Genomic DNA, 19,583 nt, shown 5'->3' with positions numbered 1-19,583 from the left:
AGGGAGGTTGAAACTAGATGATCTTTAAGGTCCCCTCTAATCCAGGTCATTCTGTGTTTCTCAGTCAGCTTTGGGTTCTGTGTTAGAACAGTGTGATGGAGAACAGAGTTTAGGAGATGCATCAAGTGAAAATTCACCCCATGTAGGCCCATTTAACCTCTGTCTTCATGCATCAAGTCCAGAATGGGGGGCACAGGGTAGGATTTCAGTTGATGTAGTTCTGACAGAGTTAGGATGAGAAATGTTGGCTGAAGGAGGGTGATATTGGGATGGCATTGTGTGCATACCTTCTCATTTGTATACCTGCTCAGCCTCTGTTGTTCCTAGGAGGAAAAGCTTGCCTGCAAGATGAGGCTGGCCAGAAAAAACATTATAGATACTTCATTACATCCATTGCTCAACTACTGCACAGCTGAGTCAGCATTAGAGACTAAAATTGGAATGCCTACCTCATATCTAACCTCTAGGTTAATATTTTTCCATACTTTTATCCAAAGGGATGTCAGCCTAATTCTCTGTTCCTTTTTCTGCGTTGTAGCAATTGATTCTATGCAATATGAAAGTTATATTCAGTCTAATGAGACAGCTACAGCTTTTCAGTTATTCCTGAACCTTTGAGCCAGAGGTGTACTGATTTCTCCACCACTGAAGAAGCATCCATTTCCCTAATAGTAAAATTTTGTAATCTGATGAGCCATGATATGTGTGGGATTAAATGAGGTGATCAAAACAGTCACATCTCATTTGACAGTACTGAAAGTAGGTCTGAAAGCAAACACTTCATGGGAGCAGGGGAAAGTGCCAGAGGAAAAGGTAAAGAGAACACCAGCTTTGAAGAGAATGACACTCATCCACCCCTGGAAGGATATGATCTTACCACAGTTAATTCCATTTAGTCAAACCCCAAGAGGGCTATGTTGCTACATCTATTCTGACCTACCAAGATATCAGCAAGCCAAGGAGCTGCAGCATCAGAACTACTTTCTGCAGGTGCTCCTTGTGAGTGCATATGTAGGGCAAGAACTGTGGACACCTGCACCCACAAAGGTCATGATCTGCCGAGGTCACCTGGGGGACCTCTGTCCTCCCCTAGGGGACAGGGCTGTTGGGGGCTGTGCCATGCTGTGGGACAGCACTGAAAATGCCTGAAGTGTGCACATGGGGATGACCAGATATGGTCAGCATCCTTCAGGAACCAGATTTCTGAGGAAAAACAAGATTCACTTTGCAGTTCAGTGGTCTTGAGTGCTGCTTCAGCCATGCCTGCTGTTGTCCTTCCACAGTAGTCCTGAGATCCCTAGCAGTAAGTAAAGTAAGGTGTGCACTGGAATATTTTGGGATTGATCAGCTAATCCAGCCAGCTGGAGACTCTTGTTGAAGGTGACATATGTTCCCCAATTAGCAATCACAGACAGTAAGTGGAAAGAAAAATCATAATGTGTCAGTAAGGTCTTTCAGCTAAGCCCACAAAAGGCAGGAAAACATCATTTCACCTGGGCTTGTGTAGTCTAAAGGGGAAGCAGTGAGCTGCAAAGCAAAGGTGCAAAGGGGAAGCGTGTGGAGGCACCCACAGCAGCCCTGTGGCACCCTGCACTTCCCAGCATGATTATTCCATGCCACAGCTCCACTATCCCTGCCCCATTTTGCATTGCAGGACAGTAATTCCATTCTTTCTCAGCACCATGAGTAATGTCAGGTTTAAGAACTCGTTTCCAATGGATAAATCAATGGACACCTGTTCCTTGATTGAAATACATGCTGGGTGTTTACTGTCTTGCTGCTCTCACACAAAAGTGAGTATGGCCATTTTAAGGGCATTTAGTCATTCAAGTCATTGATGGTGGGATGTTTGTCCATGCTTAGGATGAAGGAATGTCTCTGTTAGATGCAGTTATTAAAACAGAAAACAAGCATTTTGAGACAATACGCAATACTTTTGCTAATTGGTACCATGGCATTGTCTCATCTTCTAATTCAGCAATTCAGGCTCATCAGGAAATCAGGCCCTCCCGGGATTCTGAGAGTATGCAGAAGCATTCAAGAAGACATAATTTCATAAATAATTGCTCAGGTTTTTCTGGAAACAGCTGCTGTCTCTGATTGATGTATACAGATTTATTTATTCCTTCTGTTTATATTACTTGACTGCTTGATAAAATTTATTTTTCTGAAGAAGAAATAAACTTGTAAGGGGTGAAAAAGAGATAAAGTTATTCTCTTTCTGTTATATTTCAAGTAAAAGATGGTTTCAGGTAAAGAAATGAAAAATACTTTTTAGGTTTAATGTACAGTAAGATGTGAGATGTCTGAAAGTTGTCAGAAATAGAGGGTGAAAAATGCCTTACATTCACTTATTGGCACCCAGTTCACTATATTGTAAATAAGGAAAGGAACATGTGCTGCACTTAAGGACGTGGATAATGATAATAGGTTCTCAGTTTTAAGTGCCATTGATTTTCCCCACTCCCCTGAACAGAGCTTTCTAAGCCAGAGAAATATCTTGACCTTTAGACCAAATCCTCAGCACTTATAAATCACCACTTTTTATTTGAAATTGGGAGAGGTACTCCAGTTTATACCATCTGTGTCTCTGGCTTCAAGAAAATAAATGTGTCCTTTGTGACTAGAACAGCTTGTATTCAAAATGGTGCGGTGATACAGCAGGATGCTGAATTGGAGAGTTTATTGCTTTTCTGTTTCAAGCAGGACCAAACAATTTATGACCAACTTATGGGTGCTCAATCTTAATGGCAAGAAATGCTTAATCTGGTGATGTTTTCCATAAGCATATATTGGCTTCAACGAGACTGCTAAACACATTTTCTTAAAATTTCCCACTGTGGTTTTTTCAGGGGATGTGGTGTTAGTGTAGGGTATCAGGTCCTGTTGTGAAAGAACTAAGGAAGAGAAAGAGGGAGGATAGGAATGGAAGTGCTTTGATTTAATAGAATTTAATAGAATGGTGCAGGGTTATTTACGTTTCCTCCGCTCAGGAAGTTGGCACAGACACATCGGATGAAGCCGGCTGGGCTGGCAGTGCCAGTGGCCTGAGAGCACGAGCTGCCAGCTATTTCAGAACTTCTCTTTATAACCAAGCATTGGACCTGGAAATGAATCTTTTTCTGAATTAAGAGTCAAGTTGTCTTTGCATTAGGATTCAAGTGCTTTTTTGTTTGTTAAGTCCTAAAAGTAAAGCTAGAGATTATTAGTAGGAAGGTCTGTGTTTATTGTAAAGCACAATGTTCATAAAGCACTTTGAACCCCATTTGACATTTTCCACGGGCAAGTGTATAGAGATAGCATTTAAGTCTCCTAAACCAAATCACAGGGGAGGAGATCCCAGTGTTGTTTAGAAGTAATCAAAACCACCCAGACCACACCACCACCACCAAACCAAGGACTGTGAACTTTAGGATGGTGAAATACTGCACAATTTCAAACAGAGCAGAACATAACAGTTTCATCAGAATTAATCACAAGAGAAAAAAACAGTTTTGCAAACAAAACTTACATTTTTTTCTTCATTAACTGGAATATCTGCATCACAGCTAAAGGAGCTGCTTGAGGTCACTGTTAAATAATTTTGCACACCAGCTTATGATCTGAAAACTGATTCAATGATTTCTTGAGCTGCTGTTATTGCATCTTTACAAGGAAAAAGGTTTAATTAAATGCCTTATATGTTCTTACAGCAACACAACTGTAGAACCTCTGTGATTTAAGAGAAGGTGATGGGAACTTTGTGGGGAGTAAAGGGAGGAACATGGTTTATTCCCTCACTCCTGAAACCTGATATCTCTGACTCTGATTTCTCCTCTTTATATTTCTTAAAATTGTTTTACCTTACTGATCTGTGTAAAAACACTGGCAATATCTTGGGCTGAATGGTTTATATATCCATTTTAAAAGGACACACTTTTTTTTGGCATGAGTGATTTGGTTTCTGCCTGAGCAAGTTCATTTTTTAAATCCCATCCTTAAAGACCCAATCCAAAGATCCCTGAAGGGGATTCCATTACAAATATTGACAAGAGGGTCCTCTCTTTGTCCTAGGCTGCTGTTCCTTGCAAAACCACTGTGTAGTTTGGCTTCTAGAATAATATAAACACTGGCACTAAATAATACAAACACTGAATAGTGAATAAACACATGATATGCTGCACATTTTTGTCAGTGTATTATCTAATCTACCATAGAGTCACTGTGGTTGGAAAAGACCTTCAGGATGGGTTTGGCCAACCTTTGATCAAACACCGCCTTGCTAAACAAACCATAGACTGTTCACTTCCTGAACCCTTCCAGGGATGGTGACTCCATCTCTTCTCTGGGCAGTCTGTTCCAATGTTTGACAGCTCTCTCAGTGAAGAAGTTCTTCCTGATATCCAACCTGAAGTTCCCCTGGTCCAGTTTGAGGCCATTTCCTCATTTGCTTTCATTGGTTGCCTGGGAGAAGAGATAATATTCTGATAAAGAGTCTTGGGCTCTTAATAGAGGAAAGGCAGATATGCTTCCCCTGAAATTGTCTCTCAACCTTCCAAGACTCTATCAGTAATAAGAAAAATCTAAGTGTTAGAAATTGTTTTATTTAGGTTATATATGTAAATGATTCAAATATCAAACTATGAAATTGCTGGGGTGTACAAACATGCTAGGTATAGATAAGGAGAAAAGTACAGGAACACTGAGGAAATAATTGTGAGGATAATCACGCATATTAAAAAATCAGGTTCCTTTACATTCAATTTGATATGAAAGTTCACATTCCTTTCACTCCTTTGAATAGAATTATCCATTCCTAATAATTATTTTATTGTTAAAACAGTAACATGCAATTAGCACTTTATCTGGCATTGAAGAATGAGTAAGGAGAACCATTGTTCTTGTAACTACTCATCTGAAAGAGAGAAGCTGTGTGTTTAATTTTACTGAAGATGGCAATTACTTTATTTTTGTGTGTGAATTTGAATTCATGACTCAAAAAGTACCTTCTTCCAGGAAAACTCTAGCTAGTTTACTGCTCCAGCAGTGTTTGTGTAATTTGTATGTAGTTTGCATGTGCTGTAACACTGAGAGCCTCCTGCCAGCCACAGTAGCACACTTGTGAAGGCAATAATTGTAAGGCCTTGCAAGCACAGGCATCAGCCAGAGCTGTTACGAGACCATCTGCAATTCTACTTGTTTCCTCAATATCAGAAGTCTGTGCTGGCATGGCTTCACAGTTGCTTTTCTAGCAAGAATAAAACCAGTTCACAAAATGAAACCTCTAATTAGAAAGTGGGGAGAACCACTTTAATTATTTAATTAATTTATTTATTTAATTTAATTATTTAATTAATTCTGTTAAAATGGATAGAAAGCCAGAATGACATAAAGGTTTCATCCTGTAACAGTGAGAAATCTTAAGCATTTACTTGCAGAGCAAAAATTTCTTGGGATCCCGACCTAGAGCTAGGCACAGAGGCTGCAAGCAGCATTAGGTGCTTGTGCCTGGCTCTGTAAGAGACAGCAAAATTTAGAGGAGTTCAGTGTCCAGGAAGTGTCAAGATCCTCTTTTACAGGTAACATACTGGATAAAAGGCAGCTGTGCAATTGGCATGTGTGTTCTAATAATGAAGGGCAAATTTTCTCATTCATTAAAGAAGCCAATAAAGAGAAATGCATTAATAAAAATGTTTTTCGTACAGCTAGTTAAGTCATAGACAAAATAGCCAGGAAATAATTCATTTTCACTTCAACTTTGAAATTTATATTTTTATGTGCACATACAAAGGGGAGGGTTTCTGTCCCTAGTTTCCACAATCCATATCCTTTACTATATCTTCATTTTCAGACTAACATTTACTACTGAATCTGGATAAAAACATACTCTTTAGAAGAAATTAAAGTGTTCAGAAAATGGAAAAACCTTACATTCGAACTCCTGAAAGAGTTCAAAGGCTGCTTTTCAGCAGAAAACTTGACGAAAGAATGTTGACATGTTTAATATAGTCAGGACTTCCATGAAAGATTGATGTTTTTGAAGTGAAGCTTTGAAACATAAGGTCATGAACTTTCTACAAAAACATTTTTCTTGAAATATCTCTATACTTCAGCTCTTTTGGCTCACTCTTGCCTTATGATTTCTTGCCTTACTGTGCTAGGGTGTTGCAGGACCCATCAAACCATTGTGTCCTCATTCAAAGATCAAGGGTTCACCCTTGAATAACCTTCTGTTATTCAGGTTCTAAAAATTAGAATGAGTGAGAGGTGAAATGAATGGGGCTGAGAAGGAAAGCCTTTAAGTGAGATAGGTACCATCCCTTCAAATCAAGTGCCAGGTAACAGTTGGGCCATCTTGACAGAGACTGATATTCACAGTTTCATTACAGGTTTCATTAGAAGTGTTTTCTTTGATCATTATAGAGTTTAGGGTGGGCATGGCAGTCTGTGCTGATATGCAATGCATGTTGCACATTAACCCCAGGCTAATGGCAGTGAAACCAAAGTTTCACAAGCCTGCCACACTCAGACTTTTCAGGCTAGGCTCCTTCCTTCTCCTACTTAAATCCTCTCTGCTGCAAACAGTCACAGACCTTGTTCATACCCACCTGTGGGATGAAATGTGTGTGCACACATTTAGTTTTTTAATTGAAAGCACAGCCTGGATTATCAGCAGATGTGGGTGCACAGACTTTGTGAGAGAAATGTTTGCAGCTCCCCATCATCAGCTATTCCATACATTCCTATCAATCAGCATGGCTGGCTAGCCCCAGCTAATAACTGCTGCAATGAAAACCCTTGCTCTGTTGAAGGCAATAACAGAATTCCCTTTGACTTGTTGTAATTAGGATTTTGCCCAAAAGGGTACCAGAGGACACAGGCTTCTGTTAAGATTTTTCTAAGTGCACATCACCAATTTCCAGCATTCCAAGGTCTAAAAGGAAAATTATAAAGAAAGAAAAGTGCAGTGAATATCATATAATAAAGTGTTCTGCTTAATTATGTATCTGGTCTGAATTAAGTAGAAAACTTGTTAATAGTCTGCCATTTGATGCAATGTTGAGAGTCCCAGGACACTGCTTTTATTTGCTTTAGCAGTGCATCTGTACAGTGCACATCTTCCAGATGTGGCCTCTTTGGTCAGATGATGGAGCTGTGATATGATTTGCAGCAGAACAGGCACAATTAAAAGATCAAGCACAGACTGAATAATTAAGAAGTAATGATGGCCCTGTTGGAAACAGGTGATTGTCATCACTTCTGTAATATATGCCAAAATATGACCATCTTGGATCAATCATAGAATCATAGAATTAAGGGCGCAACAGACCTCTAAGACAGCCACAACTTTCAGCCCAGCACCACCACCATCTTCAACATTAAATCATATCCTCAAGTGCCATATCCACACATTTTTTTAACAGTTACAGGGATGAGAAATGTCTTTCCTTATTTAATAGTAAAAACAGGTTTTCCTTTATTTCAATCAATATACAAGAGGATTTTTACTCTTACTATAGGACATCAAATAATGCTGAATAGGTCCTACAATGGTGAATTTTAAAAAATTTGTCTTTAAAGGGACTAATGCCACTAGCTGAAGTTTATTGAAACGTAAAGTATTCCATTCTGTTTTTTCAACCAGATTATAACTTTCATAATTTTCATTGAATATTTTTATTCTAAAGCTTTGGTTGATAAATCTATGGTATAAATCTTTTGCTATAAATCTATCCCTTATTTTGTTAGTCTTCAGTTAGCTGTACTGTGTCTTTTTCTTTTTCTGTCTTGTTTCCCTAAGCAGGATTGCACACTTAGCAGGTTTGGGACAGCCACAGAAAATCAACTAAATGCATTTTCCTCAGAAATCCCTCTTCCCCTCCCTTGGCTGTCTGTAGCAGGATGATGTGATTTCCACTGGATTTCACCACATAAAACAAAAAAAAGCCCTACACTGTTCACAGAAACGTGTTCCATCAACACCAAGAAGAAGTTCAGCCATGTCTTCCCTAAATGTTAGATGGTTTGTGAGAATTTCAGGCTCTTTATTGATTTTGCATGGAACTAGGTCAGAGTTGCTTTTAATTGAAGCTGGCTGCTGCAACTCTCACTTAACTGTAAAAAGGGGATATTAAAAATTGATATGCAAAGCAAACTTCTGCTTAATTAGCAAGTGAATGAAGTCAGAACAGACAAACCACTATAGTTAATAAAGATGAGGTTATGGGTTTCATTGACAGCATAATATGCTCTTTTTTTTTTTAATGGCTGAAACACTGAGCAGTATCCATGTTTCTTGCATGTGGTGTTAATAGCTGGTTATTTTTCTTTGGGAGAGGTTGGGATAAATTTACAACTGTGCAGCTCAGACAAAGCACTGCACATCAGGAAATCCATTAAAAGGCAGCTCTAATTTTAAATGTGTAGTAAAGGCAAATAAAAACCCCTAGGGTGCAGACAGAAGAACCTCTGGGGTTCTCTGGAAGGCTCAGTATTGCTCTACATGCAGTGCCTGTGGAAGGGGTCAGTCAGGTGGGCACAGGCTGCCCTGGTGCCAGCAGTGGCAGGAGGGGCACTGCTGGAGCTGTGCCTGGGCCATGTCTCAGGCAGCACTGACCATCACACACATGCTGGCTGCAGTCTCCTCCTGCACCTGCACCCCTCCAGGTGTGTCCTTGGGGTGCTCTGTGCTCCTGCTCCCTCAGCCAGGGCCATGCCTGGTCAGACCAGGTGAGGTCTGATCTGTCCAGACTGGAGGAGATCAGGAGTTCTGGCTCACATCTAAACCCCATCCTGAATGACTTTGTTTGCACCTGTATGTGACTGATGAATTTTAGGCCATTTCCTTTCCTCAGTATGCAAGTTCTGTCCAGAATGATATATTATTTATTTAGGTTTATAACAAACAAAGGAAAAAAAAAGGAATAAATTAATGATGTATGCATTAGCTTATACATTTCAGCTCCCAGCTGAGAAAGTTGGCAGAGAGCAATCCTTATTTTAAGTTCCTTAAAACAATTGCTTTTCTTTCTTCCCCCAAACCCCAAGCAGTAATAAAGGTTCTGCCCTTTATCACTTTACATTGCACTAAGAAGCCACCTGGACCTGAAATTAATTTGTGTTTAAGAACAGAGTGGCAGACTGGCCACAGAGTTATACTTATTTGAATGATAGCTATTTGGGTAAGATGTTTTTTGCAGCTGTAATTTCAGTTTTCTTAGGTCCAAGTTACAACTGACTCTGTTTCTCACTTCCTTTAGCATTTTCAAGTCTCCTAGTACCACAGCTCACGTGCCAGCCTTGCCTAATGAACAGCTATTAGGGGACCTTTCCTAGAGGGGAGATTGAACATGTCAATTATCTGTAAAACATATAGTTTATAGGAGATTTTAACCATCTTATACTTTAAATGGAAAAGTCTGAGATTCAGGTGAAATAAATAAGAAAAATGCATATCTTTACATATTAAAATACTACAACAGCTGAAAGTGCTTGAAACACTTGAGTGCCTTTATGGCAGTTTAACCAACTGTGTCCATAAATATTTAAAGCAGTGAATTATTTCTTGAAATTTACATTTTTATGTACCATTTTGGTGGAAGAATTATTGAACAATAAAGATTCTTTCCATAATAATTTCAGCTTTTCAATAAGTAGCACTTGACTGCAAAAGGTTTTCCTGGTAGCCACCATATGACTCAGTGAGCTCCCAGCACAATACTGAGCTTTGGTATTTCCCACCCCCAAATTAAGGTTTTTAACAGCACAAAAGAACCTAGAGCCAACCTATGTTTCTGCACTTCCCAAATAAAAAAAAAATTTAAAAGAGCTGTGCAGCAGCGACTGTTACCTTTCAGCTGTGTCTCGGTATACATAGATAAATGTGACAGGTAAGAGTTCCTGTTTTCAGGATGGGATCAATAGGGATAAAGCAGCCACTTAAGTCCTGCTGTAGCTTTTATAAAGGGTTACTCTGTGTAAAATATCCTGGTTTGCGTTTCAGATAATATCCCCGCCCCACAGGTAACTACAGGTGTGTTCTGCCCTCTGCCAGGGCCTTGTGCCAGGCTGCAGGAGCCAAACCCTGGAGCAGGGAATGTGCTCTATGAGGAACAATCATTTGTGCCAGGCTGCAGGAGCCAAACCCTGGAGCAGGGAATGTGCTCTATGAGGAACAATCATTTGTGCCAGGCTGCAGGAGCCAAACCCTGGAGCAGGGAATGTGCTCTATGAGGAACAATCATTTGTGCCACTTCGCTTGCTCCGTGGTGCTACATTTGCAGCAGGGAGTAGTCGACAAGATAAAAACATCCAAGTGGCTGGCACAGTTAACAAATGGGCCAGGGATGGGCTGAGACATGGTAGAGGAGCCTTCTGCATTTCTGGAGCTGTCCTGGGCACATTGGAACTGAAGTGCTCTTTCAGTCAACCAAGAAGTAGCAGAGTGATTTTTTAATTTATTTTAATTAAGTTTGAGTATGATTCTCATTGACATTTATTAAAGAAGCTGAAACTGTTCTAAACTTCTCCCCAAAATATTTGAGTAAAAGTGAGGCAATAATTTCCTTTTTCATTTTTTTCTGTATTTACAAGTGAGCTGGAAAGTAATATCACAGAAAACTACATAAAACACTGACATGTTTTCTGTCTGTGTATCATTGTTACTGATAATGATCACCAAATAATAATGATTCAGGCCCTGTGATGGGCTACATGACATTATAATCTGTTTCAATCTGCTTTTCATTTTTAGGATATATTACTTCTCAGATAAACTGTGAACTGAAAATCCCCAAGAAAGGATAGTGGAATGTAAATTTACAAAGTCTAGACAGCCAGCTGAAAACTGATTTTCTGCACCTTATAAAAAATTAGACTATAAACTAAATCTTTATTTAGTCTGAATAGTTCCACAGTTTCCAGCTGGTTGCAAAAGCTGTGCTTTGATTCAGCTGACAGTAAAAACTAAGAATGCACAAATCTTTATCAGGCAACAAGTACAAATGTTTCTTTGTTAAGTAAACTGAAGTAGATAAATCCTTAGCTACACACTCAGCCAGAGCATTTGCACTGTGACAAGGGCTGACTGCATGTGTGTGAAATTTCAAGGGGAGGTGTTCAAGTAGTGTCAATGAGGCACACACAGAGAAGGTTTTCACTAAGGTACTCACAGCATTTCCAGAAGCAGCTGGATGACATAATAAATTAACTCTATTGAATTATGCATTAATTTGGTAGGGCACTTGGAGGGCCCAATTCTTACGTTCTAAAAACACATTCTAGTCTTCTGGCTTTCTCTTCATTTTGCTGTGAAGAATAAACTGCAATCTAGACACCATCCTGTACTAGTGGGAAAGAAGATTGTGTATATTTCCAAACAATTTTGAAACTTTGTTTTTATCTTTCCTTTTCCCAGATAAGTAGTCTCTTATGGAAGTGAATGTTATTGGTGTGAAGAAAAAAAATCACATATGATGGCATGAATCTGTTATGTGAAAAAACACACCAGTATTTTTGATAGCCCCATGCTGTCCACTGAAACAGTTCTAATCCCGGTAATAATTTGGGCTCTCCCTCCCTTTGCACAGCTCTTTATATTAGCAGGTCTCTCTGTGCAGTCTCAGACAGATCTGTGTCACAGACATTTCCTAGCAAAGGTCCCTGAAGGGCAGATGTCATGTTATATTGATACAGACTGTTACTCAACCTTGTACCCCACTGGGGTTACCAGCTGGGGAAGACAAACACTTTGGATTTTCACTGCAGTGTCTTTTTGCATGCATAAAGTATAGGTAGGTGACCTAGAAGTTCATGGAAGAGGTTTGAGTCTTGAAGGTCTTTGTCACATAAAATGTTACGGAATCCTATTTATGACTCCCAGCCTGGGGTAATTTAATCATTTTCTCATGCAGTGCTGCTACTTAAAGGCTGTGGTAAGATATCCTCAACATTAAATTTTACTATTAACCAATTGTAATTAAGGAAATACACTAATGATTACATCTTGCACTGCATATCCAGTTAGATATTTTTACATATCTACTGTATGATGTGTCACTGAGGAAACCCCAGGCTGACTGTGTTGTTGCTCATTAAGGTCATCTGCAGACTGAAATGTCAAAGAACCCAAAATAATGTCAGATTTTGTCACTGTTGTGCGTAGGTGGGGTCTCTACCTATCACAGATACCCATCTAGCTGTGCATCTTCCCCTGTTTGCTGTACCACAGGTAACAGTCTGTATTTTGCCACATGCAAATCAAAGTGATTTGAATGTGGTCCTTTTCTGGGACTTTATCATCTGAGCAGTTGGACAGTCCCAGTTCCTGGCCACGGGGATGACTGGGAGAGGAAGTGGCAGCTCAGACTGTAAATCCTGCCCTACCATTCAGCCCCTCAGGGAACTGCTGCCATCTCCTGCCTCTCAATGGCTCCTGGCGTTTCCTCTTTGCTTGGCTATCTCAAACCTTCCAAAGTCCCTTGATGCCCCTAAAAGTTTTTGACATAGTGCTGAAGGGAAGATTGTTATCTCTATCAAATGTGGATTCCAAGAGTGTAGATACATACAGAAATTAAGGCACATCAGGGGGTTGATTAATAAATCTGTGTGACTAGAACTGAATGTATCATGTAAGGATCTCTTTGGGTTTGAGATATAAAATTCCAAACTGACTTTTTTTTTCAAAATGAGGTAAACAGGGCATTGAATAACTGAGTAGCACAGTAATTAGCTCTTACAACTAAAGAGCAATCTAATGTTTCTTCTGTATCTAGTTTTCCATGTGAATTTTTCACAGCTACAGATGGGAAAGAAGAGGAATTAATTCTTTCTCCATGCATTGTTCAACCTGCAAGAAAAGAAATTGAGGTCTTGAGAAAAGAACAGAAAATCACCAGCCATGAAGAAAGCAGACATCACAGCTTCACTTGAAAAAATCATTCAACTGTGTTTTGAATTGCTCCTCTTTTCATTGACTTGTGGTGTTGCAAGCAGAAATTTTGTGACTCCAAGGATTTTCCAACCAAGTGCAATTTCTTTCCCTAGGTTATGGTGCTGGGCACACCCAAAATGGATTTGTGCTCTTTTGTTTTGTGGATTGTGTGCTTTTATTAGAGCTTATGAGAAGTACAGATGTGTTGCTTGCTCAATATTGCCTTAGGAGAGAGCTTCCTTAGAAAGTGCCTGAAGAAGAACTTGCTCCTAATGAAATGACAGCTGAAAAGATTTCAAGTATTTCTATAAATTGTTAATAAACCACAATTTGGTAGGGAACCATTTTCCTGATTATTTTCCTGGCATATAAAATTTGTAACAGAAATATTACATTTTATCCATCTGCTTCATGGTGTGTGCTTTTAATAATTAAAAAGTGTACTGAAACCTACCTAAACTACAGGGTTTTGGCCTAGATGGTAAAACCATGCTATAAACTGCCCTTAAAGAATTTATGATTGATATGTATGGAGTATTTTGCAAAAGATTATTGCATGATGTGGATGCTTAGCAGTTACTCTGTAATGAAATGTGCACTTGTGTATTTTATAGAACCACTAGATGAGCTGAAGATCAGAAGTCACAGCACTGAACCACTACCAAAGCTGGAAAACAAAGAGAGAGGACATCATGGGACAGCTTCCTCCAGGGAGCCAGGGAAAGCTCAGGAATGGGATGGAACTCCAGGCCCCCCTGTGGTGTCCAGCAGGCTGGGGAGATCCTCTGTCAGCCCAACCATGCTGGCTGGAGGCAACAGCTCAGGTACGTCAAGTACAGCACAGGGAAGATCTAATGAAGCTCCTTGTGAGATGAAGAATCTCTAAAGATTGTGTAGGAAGCATCCAGATTCTTTAGACTTCAAAAAATCTTCTAGATTTGGCCCTGCCCATTGAGTGCTGTGCTAATAAGGCTTGTGCTGTGCTTGTGGTCTGTGCTGGAACAGCTGGGATGGTGGCACAGAATAGAAGCATGTAAACATGCTAGTCATCTACTTTAAAAGAAGTAAAGGATTCCACCTGGCATTGACTATGGCAAAGACACTCCTAGGATGGTACCTCAGGAAAATGTTCATAGGTTCAGGTATCACATAAAGCAACAAAAATACGATGTGCAAAAGCAAGGCTGTCTTACTGAGGGGCATGGTGACAGGACACAGGCAGCCTTTGCTTTCTGCTTGTACAGAAATTTCTAGAAAAGTGACTATGGATTTCAGAAGTCGTAGATAAACACCTATTCATTTTATTAATCAAAAATGTTTACATATTAAATAATAAATTGCCATAAACAATGGCATTATAATGCAGTCTTGTTTATAAATTGACTAAGACAAATGGAACTGATAAATGAATAGACATCTATAAAGAGATATTTGTGGCCCTTGCATGAGTACTGTATTGGTACTTTTGAGATTTGACAGCTCTCATAAAAGAGTAACTTCATTGCTTATTAGCTGGACTGTGAGAAATGCCCCCTTTAAGGACAGTTGGCATATCTAGTACTGAAGCCTCATGGTCAATGTTCAGTGAGTATAAGAGCACGAATGAGCTGCTCAGACAAGAAATCATTCCTGCCTGAGAGATCTGCTGGGCACTGAGTGGCAGCAAGGAGTGTTTAAACTGCTGAGTGAGCAGAGATGCTCATACCTCATCCAGAACATTGCTTCCCTGTGTGATAATGGGACTCACATTGTCCCTGAATTGCTGGAAATGACAGTGTATATAAGTTGAAGAAACTCAGTGTATAAGTTGAAGAATCTTTGCTGATGTGAAATGTCATTTGCAGCAATCAAGTAGTCTGGCTTTGCTTGCTACAGACCTCCCAAACAGTCCTTCCTGGTGCAGTGAAAGTGACTTTTCTGCAAAACTTATGACTCTAGCACAGGTCTTTTTGTGCTACTGCCATTTGCTTACTTGTCTCTTCTCATAAAGCTTCCTGGAAGGTGGGAATTTTCCAGATAAACTCATAGCTTTTGGTAAAAAATCTGTTCCCAGTGCATTAGACCCTCATCTGTGTTAATGCAGGTTAAAGAATGGGTTTAAAGCTACCACATTAAAGTATTGGGACATCAGTAATTAGACCAAAGGTGGCTACCAATCTTTTCAGTTCTGCAAGATGACACTGTGGACCACAGTAGCGAAGAAGTTAATATTGAAGAGTAAGTGCTTAGCAAAATATAACATTGCTGTCCAACATTTCTGCAGCAGTTTTATTTTAAAGAGTTGATTGATCTCCAAAAGCAGACAAAACATGTTGGCCTCAGTCTCCATTTGGCATCAGCAAACTGTAATAGTTGTTGAATCATGCCTTGATTTAGTTAACTGTGACTTTGTCTTACATTGCTAGGACTGTCAAAGAAAAATTTTATTTTCTTGGCTGAATTTTGACTCCTTTCTATGATTAAAATCTGAGAGCTGATTATGACTTTTCTTTCCCTGCAGATTTACAATATTTCATTTGATGAATATTGCCTCTCATCTGCCCTGGATATTTTTTCCCCTGTGTCTCTTGCTGTTGCCTGAGCAGCATGTTTTACCTTTACTTGGTGGGCACTGCATTGAGAATGCTGTACACAGTTCTCCTCAATGAACTTGTACATGAACTGTAACAGCTCATTCTCTGCAATTAAATTAAAACTGTAACAGAATGCAAGAGGAGAGATTTAATACTTTCATATGAATACAAATGCTTTCTGGAGTGAAGGAGATAAAGTAATTCTGCACTAGGAATTAGAACTTAGATTTACCTCAAATAAAATCGAGGCAGTCCCCAGTACAGTCATCACTGCTGCTGCTTTCTTTGCAATATCATAGATAACAGAAAAAAAGGCAACTTCTAAGATTTTTTTTTTGTGCAGACATATCTTTGAAACACCACATATCCTTGGTACCTGCCTCCTAGTTCACACTGGTACAGCCATTTATTAGGGCAATATTGAAATAAATTTTTAAAAATGGGGTTGAATTGCTCTGCTGTAAAAGAGAAAAGGTGTGAATGGACTTCCCCACATGTGCTTATCAGGCAGCTCTGCTCCAGCACAGATGAGCTGGGAACTGGGGTGGCCTGGGCAAATACCTGAGTGAGAACACTGATTTTTGGTGGGTTCTCCCCAGCTCTGAGACTACTAGTGAGATCAGAGGGAGAATGAGCCATCTCCAAGCAGAATCTTGAACTTTCTGTCCATTCTGTTCAAAGAGCCTGGGCTGTCAGCTGCACACAGTTATCACTGTCTCTAGTGCCTGATTGTTCTGTGACTGAATTTGTCAAGGGCACTTTCTGTTTCTTGGCATCCTATAATTTCTTATGGAAAGCAGTGTGATTTGGGGGCATGCTGACTTTTAGGAAAGTCAGTGCAATTATAATGAACAGCCAAACACAGTCTGTAATACAGAATCTGTATAACTTCACTCCAGGAGACTTGAAGAGTATTTTCTGGAATGTTGCTGCCTTTTTTCCTAACTGCAACGAAGAAGCATTTTGCATTGCCACCTGCTGCTGAAGACAGGCACTGCCCTGCCTTAAAAATCTCAGAAACTGTTGTGTCCTGGTTTTGAATAGCCACGAGCTTGTCACTCAGTCAGCCATAAATATTCCATCTGAAAAGATTGTAGGTGATCAGGAAGGGAGGAAATGCCCATTCTTCTTTGGAATTACTGGCCATCATTGTTGAATTCCAAAAGCAATTAATATTTTAAGTTCATCTATTTGGGAATGGGACAAAGCCTGGAAAGCCCAAGGCACAAGATGCTTCCATTGGTGTAAGAAGGGGAATATCGGCAAAATGTCAGTTCATGCCAGCCAGGTCTATGCCATAAACCCCTACATTTTCTCCTCACAGGCAGTATCACTGTGCTCCTAAACCCACAAGGATTCTCCACATGAAGGCAGCTTAATGCTGGGGTTTCAGGTTGCTGCCCAAGAGGCCCAGAGCTTGCCTGCACTGGTCATTCGTTCTCTGCTCACAGGCTCCTCCTAAGCAGTGCCTGTCACCTGTAATGAAATGAGCAGTACTGGGAGCTGCACACTGAGGGCATCCCACCAGTGCCCATGGTCCTGCTGTGGGACCTCCAGGATGTGGGATCACACCAGTTCTGGCTGGAGTAAAAATATTGCCTAGGTGTAAGAAACACACACACAAAAAAAACTGAAAAAAGATACAAAACACTTACTTGTATTTCAAAGAAGCCAGGAAATAGCAAACGAAGACAGCCAATCCTACGAGAAAAGCTTTACAAAGAAAATAAACACCTATATTTCAGGATACAAAGTATATTCCACTAATAGCTTTTACCTTTCGGCAAAATATACCCTAAACCTAAACAGAGGATTCTTTTTCAGACATGGTTTTGCTCATTACCTGACTTGGGTTTGAGACTTGCTAAACTTTTGACCTATGGATATCTGGTAACACTGAGTTCCACATGTTCAGTGCTCCCCTTGTGAAAACTGTTCAGTTTGATGTACTGCTGTGATATTTTAGCACTAATTGGCTTCTACCAATAGCAAAGTACTAAATGCTTTTTTTAGCTAGCATAATACTATATAGTTTATTGCACCATAAAGTTTCGTAATTTCAAGTTGTATTTCAGCTTACTCATCTCTTTTTAGGCCAGTATGAAGACACTTGGTGTGATGTATTTTTCCAGTATACATGCTTTCTTTTTCTTCTTTTTATTTTTTTATGTGATTGCTCCCAGCCTGTCACATTGCCTTGTTTAATTCAAAACGCATTTCTTGGCAGCTGTAGCAAATAAGCAATATTTCTCTTTTCATGTGCAAAGAAGAGACTGTGACAGGATAAGAAGCTTCTCCAACGTAAGTGACAGCCAGAGCATTTTTTTGAATTAAGATTAGGATAGGCAGAATGAAGGCTTCCTTGGATGAATAAAGAACTCTTCCCATTAAGATCCAAAAATAAAAATCGTGAAGAGTTGTTGTACTTCTGGAGAATATAGAAAGCCATAGCACGTTGGTATAAAACTGATTGGAAATATTTCCATAAAATCTTGTGGTATTTCAGCACTGTGCATTATTGAGGAAAATCCTACAACACCCTGTGCCCCAAACACAATCAGCCAAGACTCTACATCTTTAGTCATGCTGGCAGCCCCTGCAGTTTTGGAAAAGCAGCCATTTATATGAGTGCTTAGACACATAATTAAATACACAACTTTAAGGCAATCCTATTTGTGTTTGGAAAGCCTGTATTTCTGTGTTGCACAGTCTCTCCTAAAATTCTCATCCCTAATGCTGCCCTTTGGAACTAAATGCTTGGCTGTTTCCACGTGTAACCCTCCTGGTGCTGTCAAGACTGAGTTTAAACCCGAGAGTGCAGTGATGCTCGGCCCATTGCAGCAGATTTTGTCTGTGGCTTTGGTGTCAGGGGCTGTGGTCCCACTCCACTGAGTGTTGTGGCCACTGTGGGTGCCATAAGCGGGGACTGAGACCCACTGGCTCACTCTGCCCTCCTAGCACTACACTGCACCTGGCTCCCAGAGACCTGCAGTGCATTTTTCATATCATGTCACTGTGAGAGATGTGACATTTGAAGCTGTGCAAAATAATACTGCTAAATTTCCAAATACACCAAGTGAATTTTATGAACATTTTTGTGCATAATACTTCACAGCCTTCTGGCTGCCCCCAAGAATCTGCTGAATTCAGACCTCATGCTGCCCATTGATTTCAAGGGGCATCTCTAAAGGCTGCTCACATGCCCTGTATCCCCAGGCCTACAGAGCCTTCCCCATGTGCCTGTCAGGATGGCTGACAGAACTCAGCTCCACACCATGAATTACTGTCACTAAGGGGACTTCTCAAGAAGTCCAAGACTACTCATTTCAGATGTTAATACTGAGCTGTCTCAGTATCATCCACAAGAGATAAACATGAATTTCTAAACACTAGAAACCACCCCTAATATTTGCTAGCAGTAGTTTTTCCTTTAAGATTCTTGGCATTAAATAGGAAAGCTGGATAGACCCAGTAGAGTGAATAAGCTGCCCATAGCTGAAAAATAACATGCTGCACAATACTGAACAGTGAGTTGCACAACACTTAAAGAACAGACCATTTATGGACTATTTTTCCCCCAAAGTGGTGTGCTGTTACTTAGACCACTAATTACAGTAGAATACAGTATTTATTTGGTCTAAAAATATTGCCACTGAGACACAAAAGCTGGATGGAGCCATGTCTGAAGCACCTTTTGGTGAGGATCACCATGGAAATCACAATAGTTTTCTTAATACTATAACATATATTACAGGGAGATAAAGGAACTAATATTTCATCTGTGTGTGATAGGTTTTATTTCTTTGATGCCAGATGAAAGGAGTCTCTTTGGCAAGAAAATGGTAATCTCTTGCTGTTGCTCATAGATCCAAATTGGAAATTATGACACTTCTTTCTGCTTTCCTAAAGCAAAGAAAATAATTCAGAAGCATAGTCAGACAGTGTCTTGGAGTTTTTTATGTGCTGAGTGTCTGATTCTGCTTGTCACAGCAGAAACAGAATCTTTACTTAGCAGTAAAGAAAAACAACTGAAAAAAAACCCCAATTCTTGCCCTTTCTGAAACCCCAGCAAAATTCCAGGAGGTGAGAGATGAGAAATA

General features: G+C 39.9%; 1 protein-coding gene across 1 annotated transcript in view; it reads left to right on the top strand.

The window, feature by feature from the left end:
- The window catches only part of NYAP2 (neuronal tyrosine-phosphorylated phosphoinositide-3-kinase adaptor 2), a 123,775-nt gene that overhangs the window by 77,984 nt on the left and 26,208 nt on the right, over positions 1 to 19,583 (top strand). Inside the window, exon 4 of the mRNA XM_053952000.1 lies at positions 13,525 to 13,734. Within this exon, the coding sequence (XP_053807975.1) occupies positions 13,525 to 13,734 (210 nt within the window). The remainder of the gene's footprint in view (positions 1 to 13,524; positions 13,735 to 19,583) is intronic.

Source organism: Vidua chalybeata, chromosome 10 (genome assembly GCF_026979565.1).
Source record: "Vidua chalybeata isolate OUT-0048 chromosome 10, bVidCha1 merged haplotype, whole genome shotgun sequence".
Lineage (NCBI taxonomy): Eukaryota > Metazoa > Chordata > Aves > Passeriformes > Viduidae > Vidua > Vidua chalybeata.
This window is presented reverse-complemented; position numbering and strand designations above follow the sequence as displayed.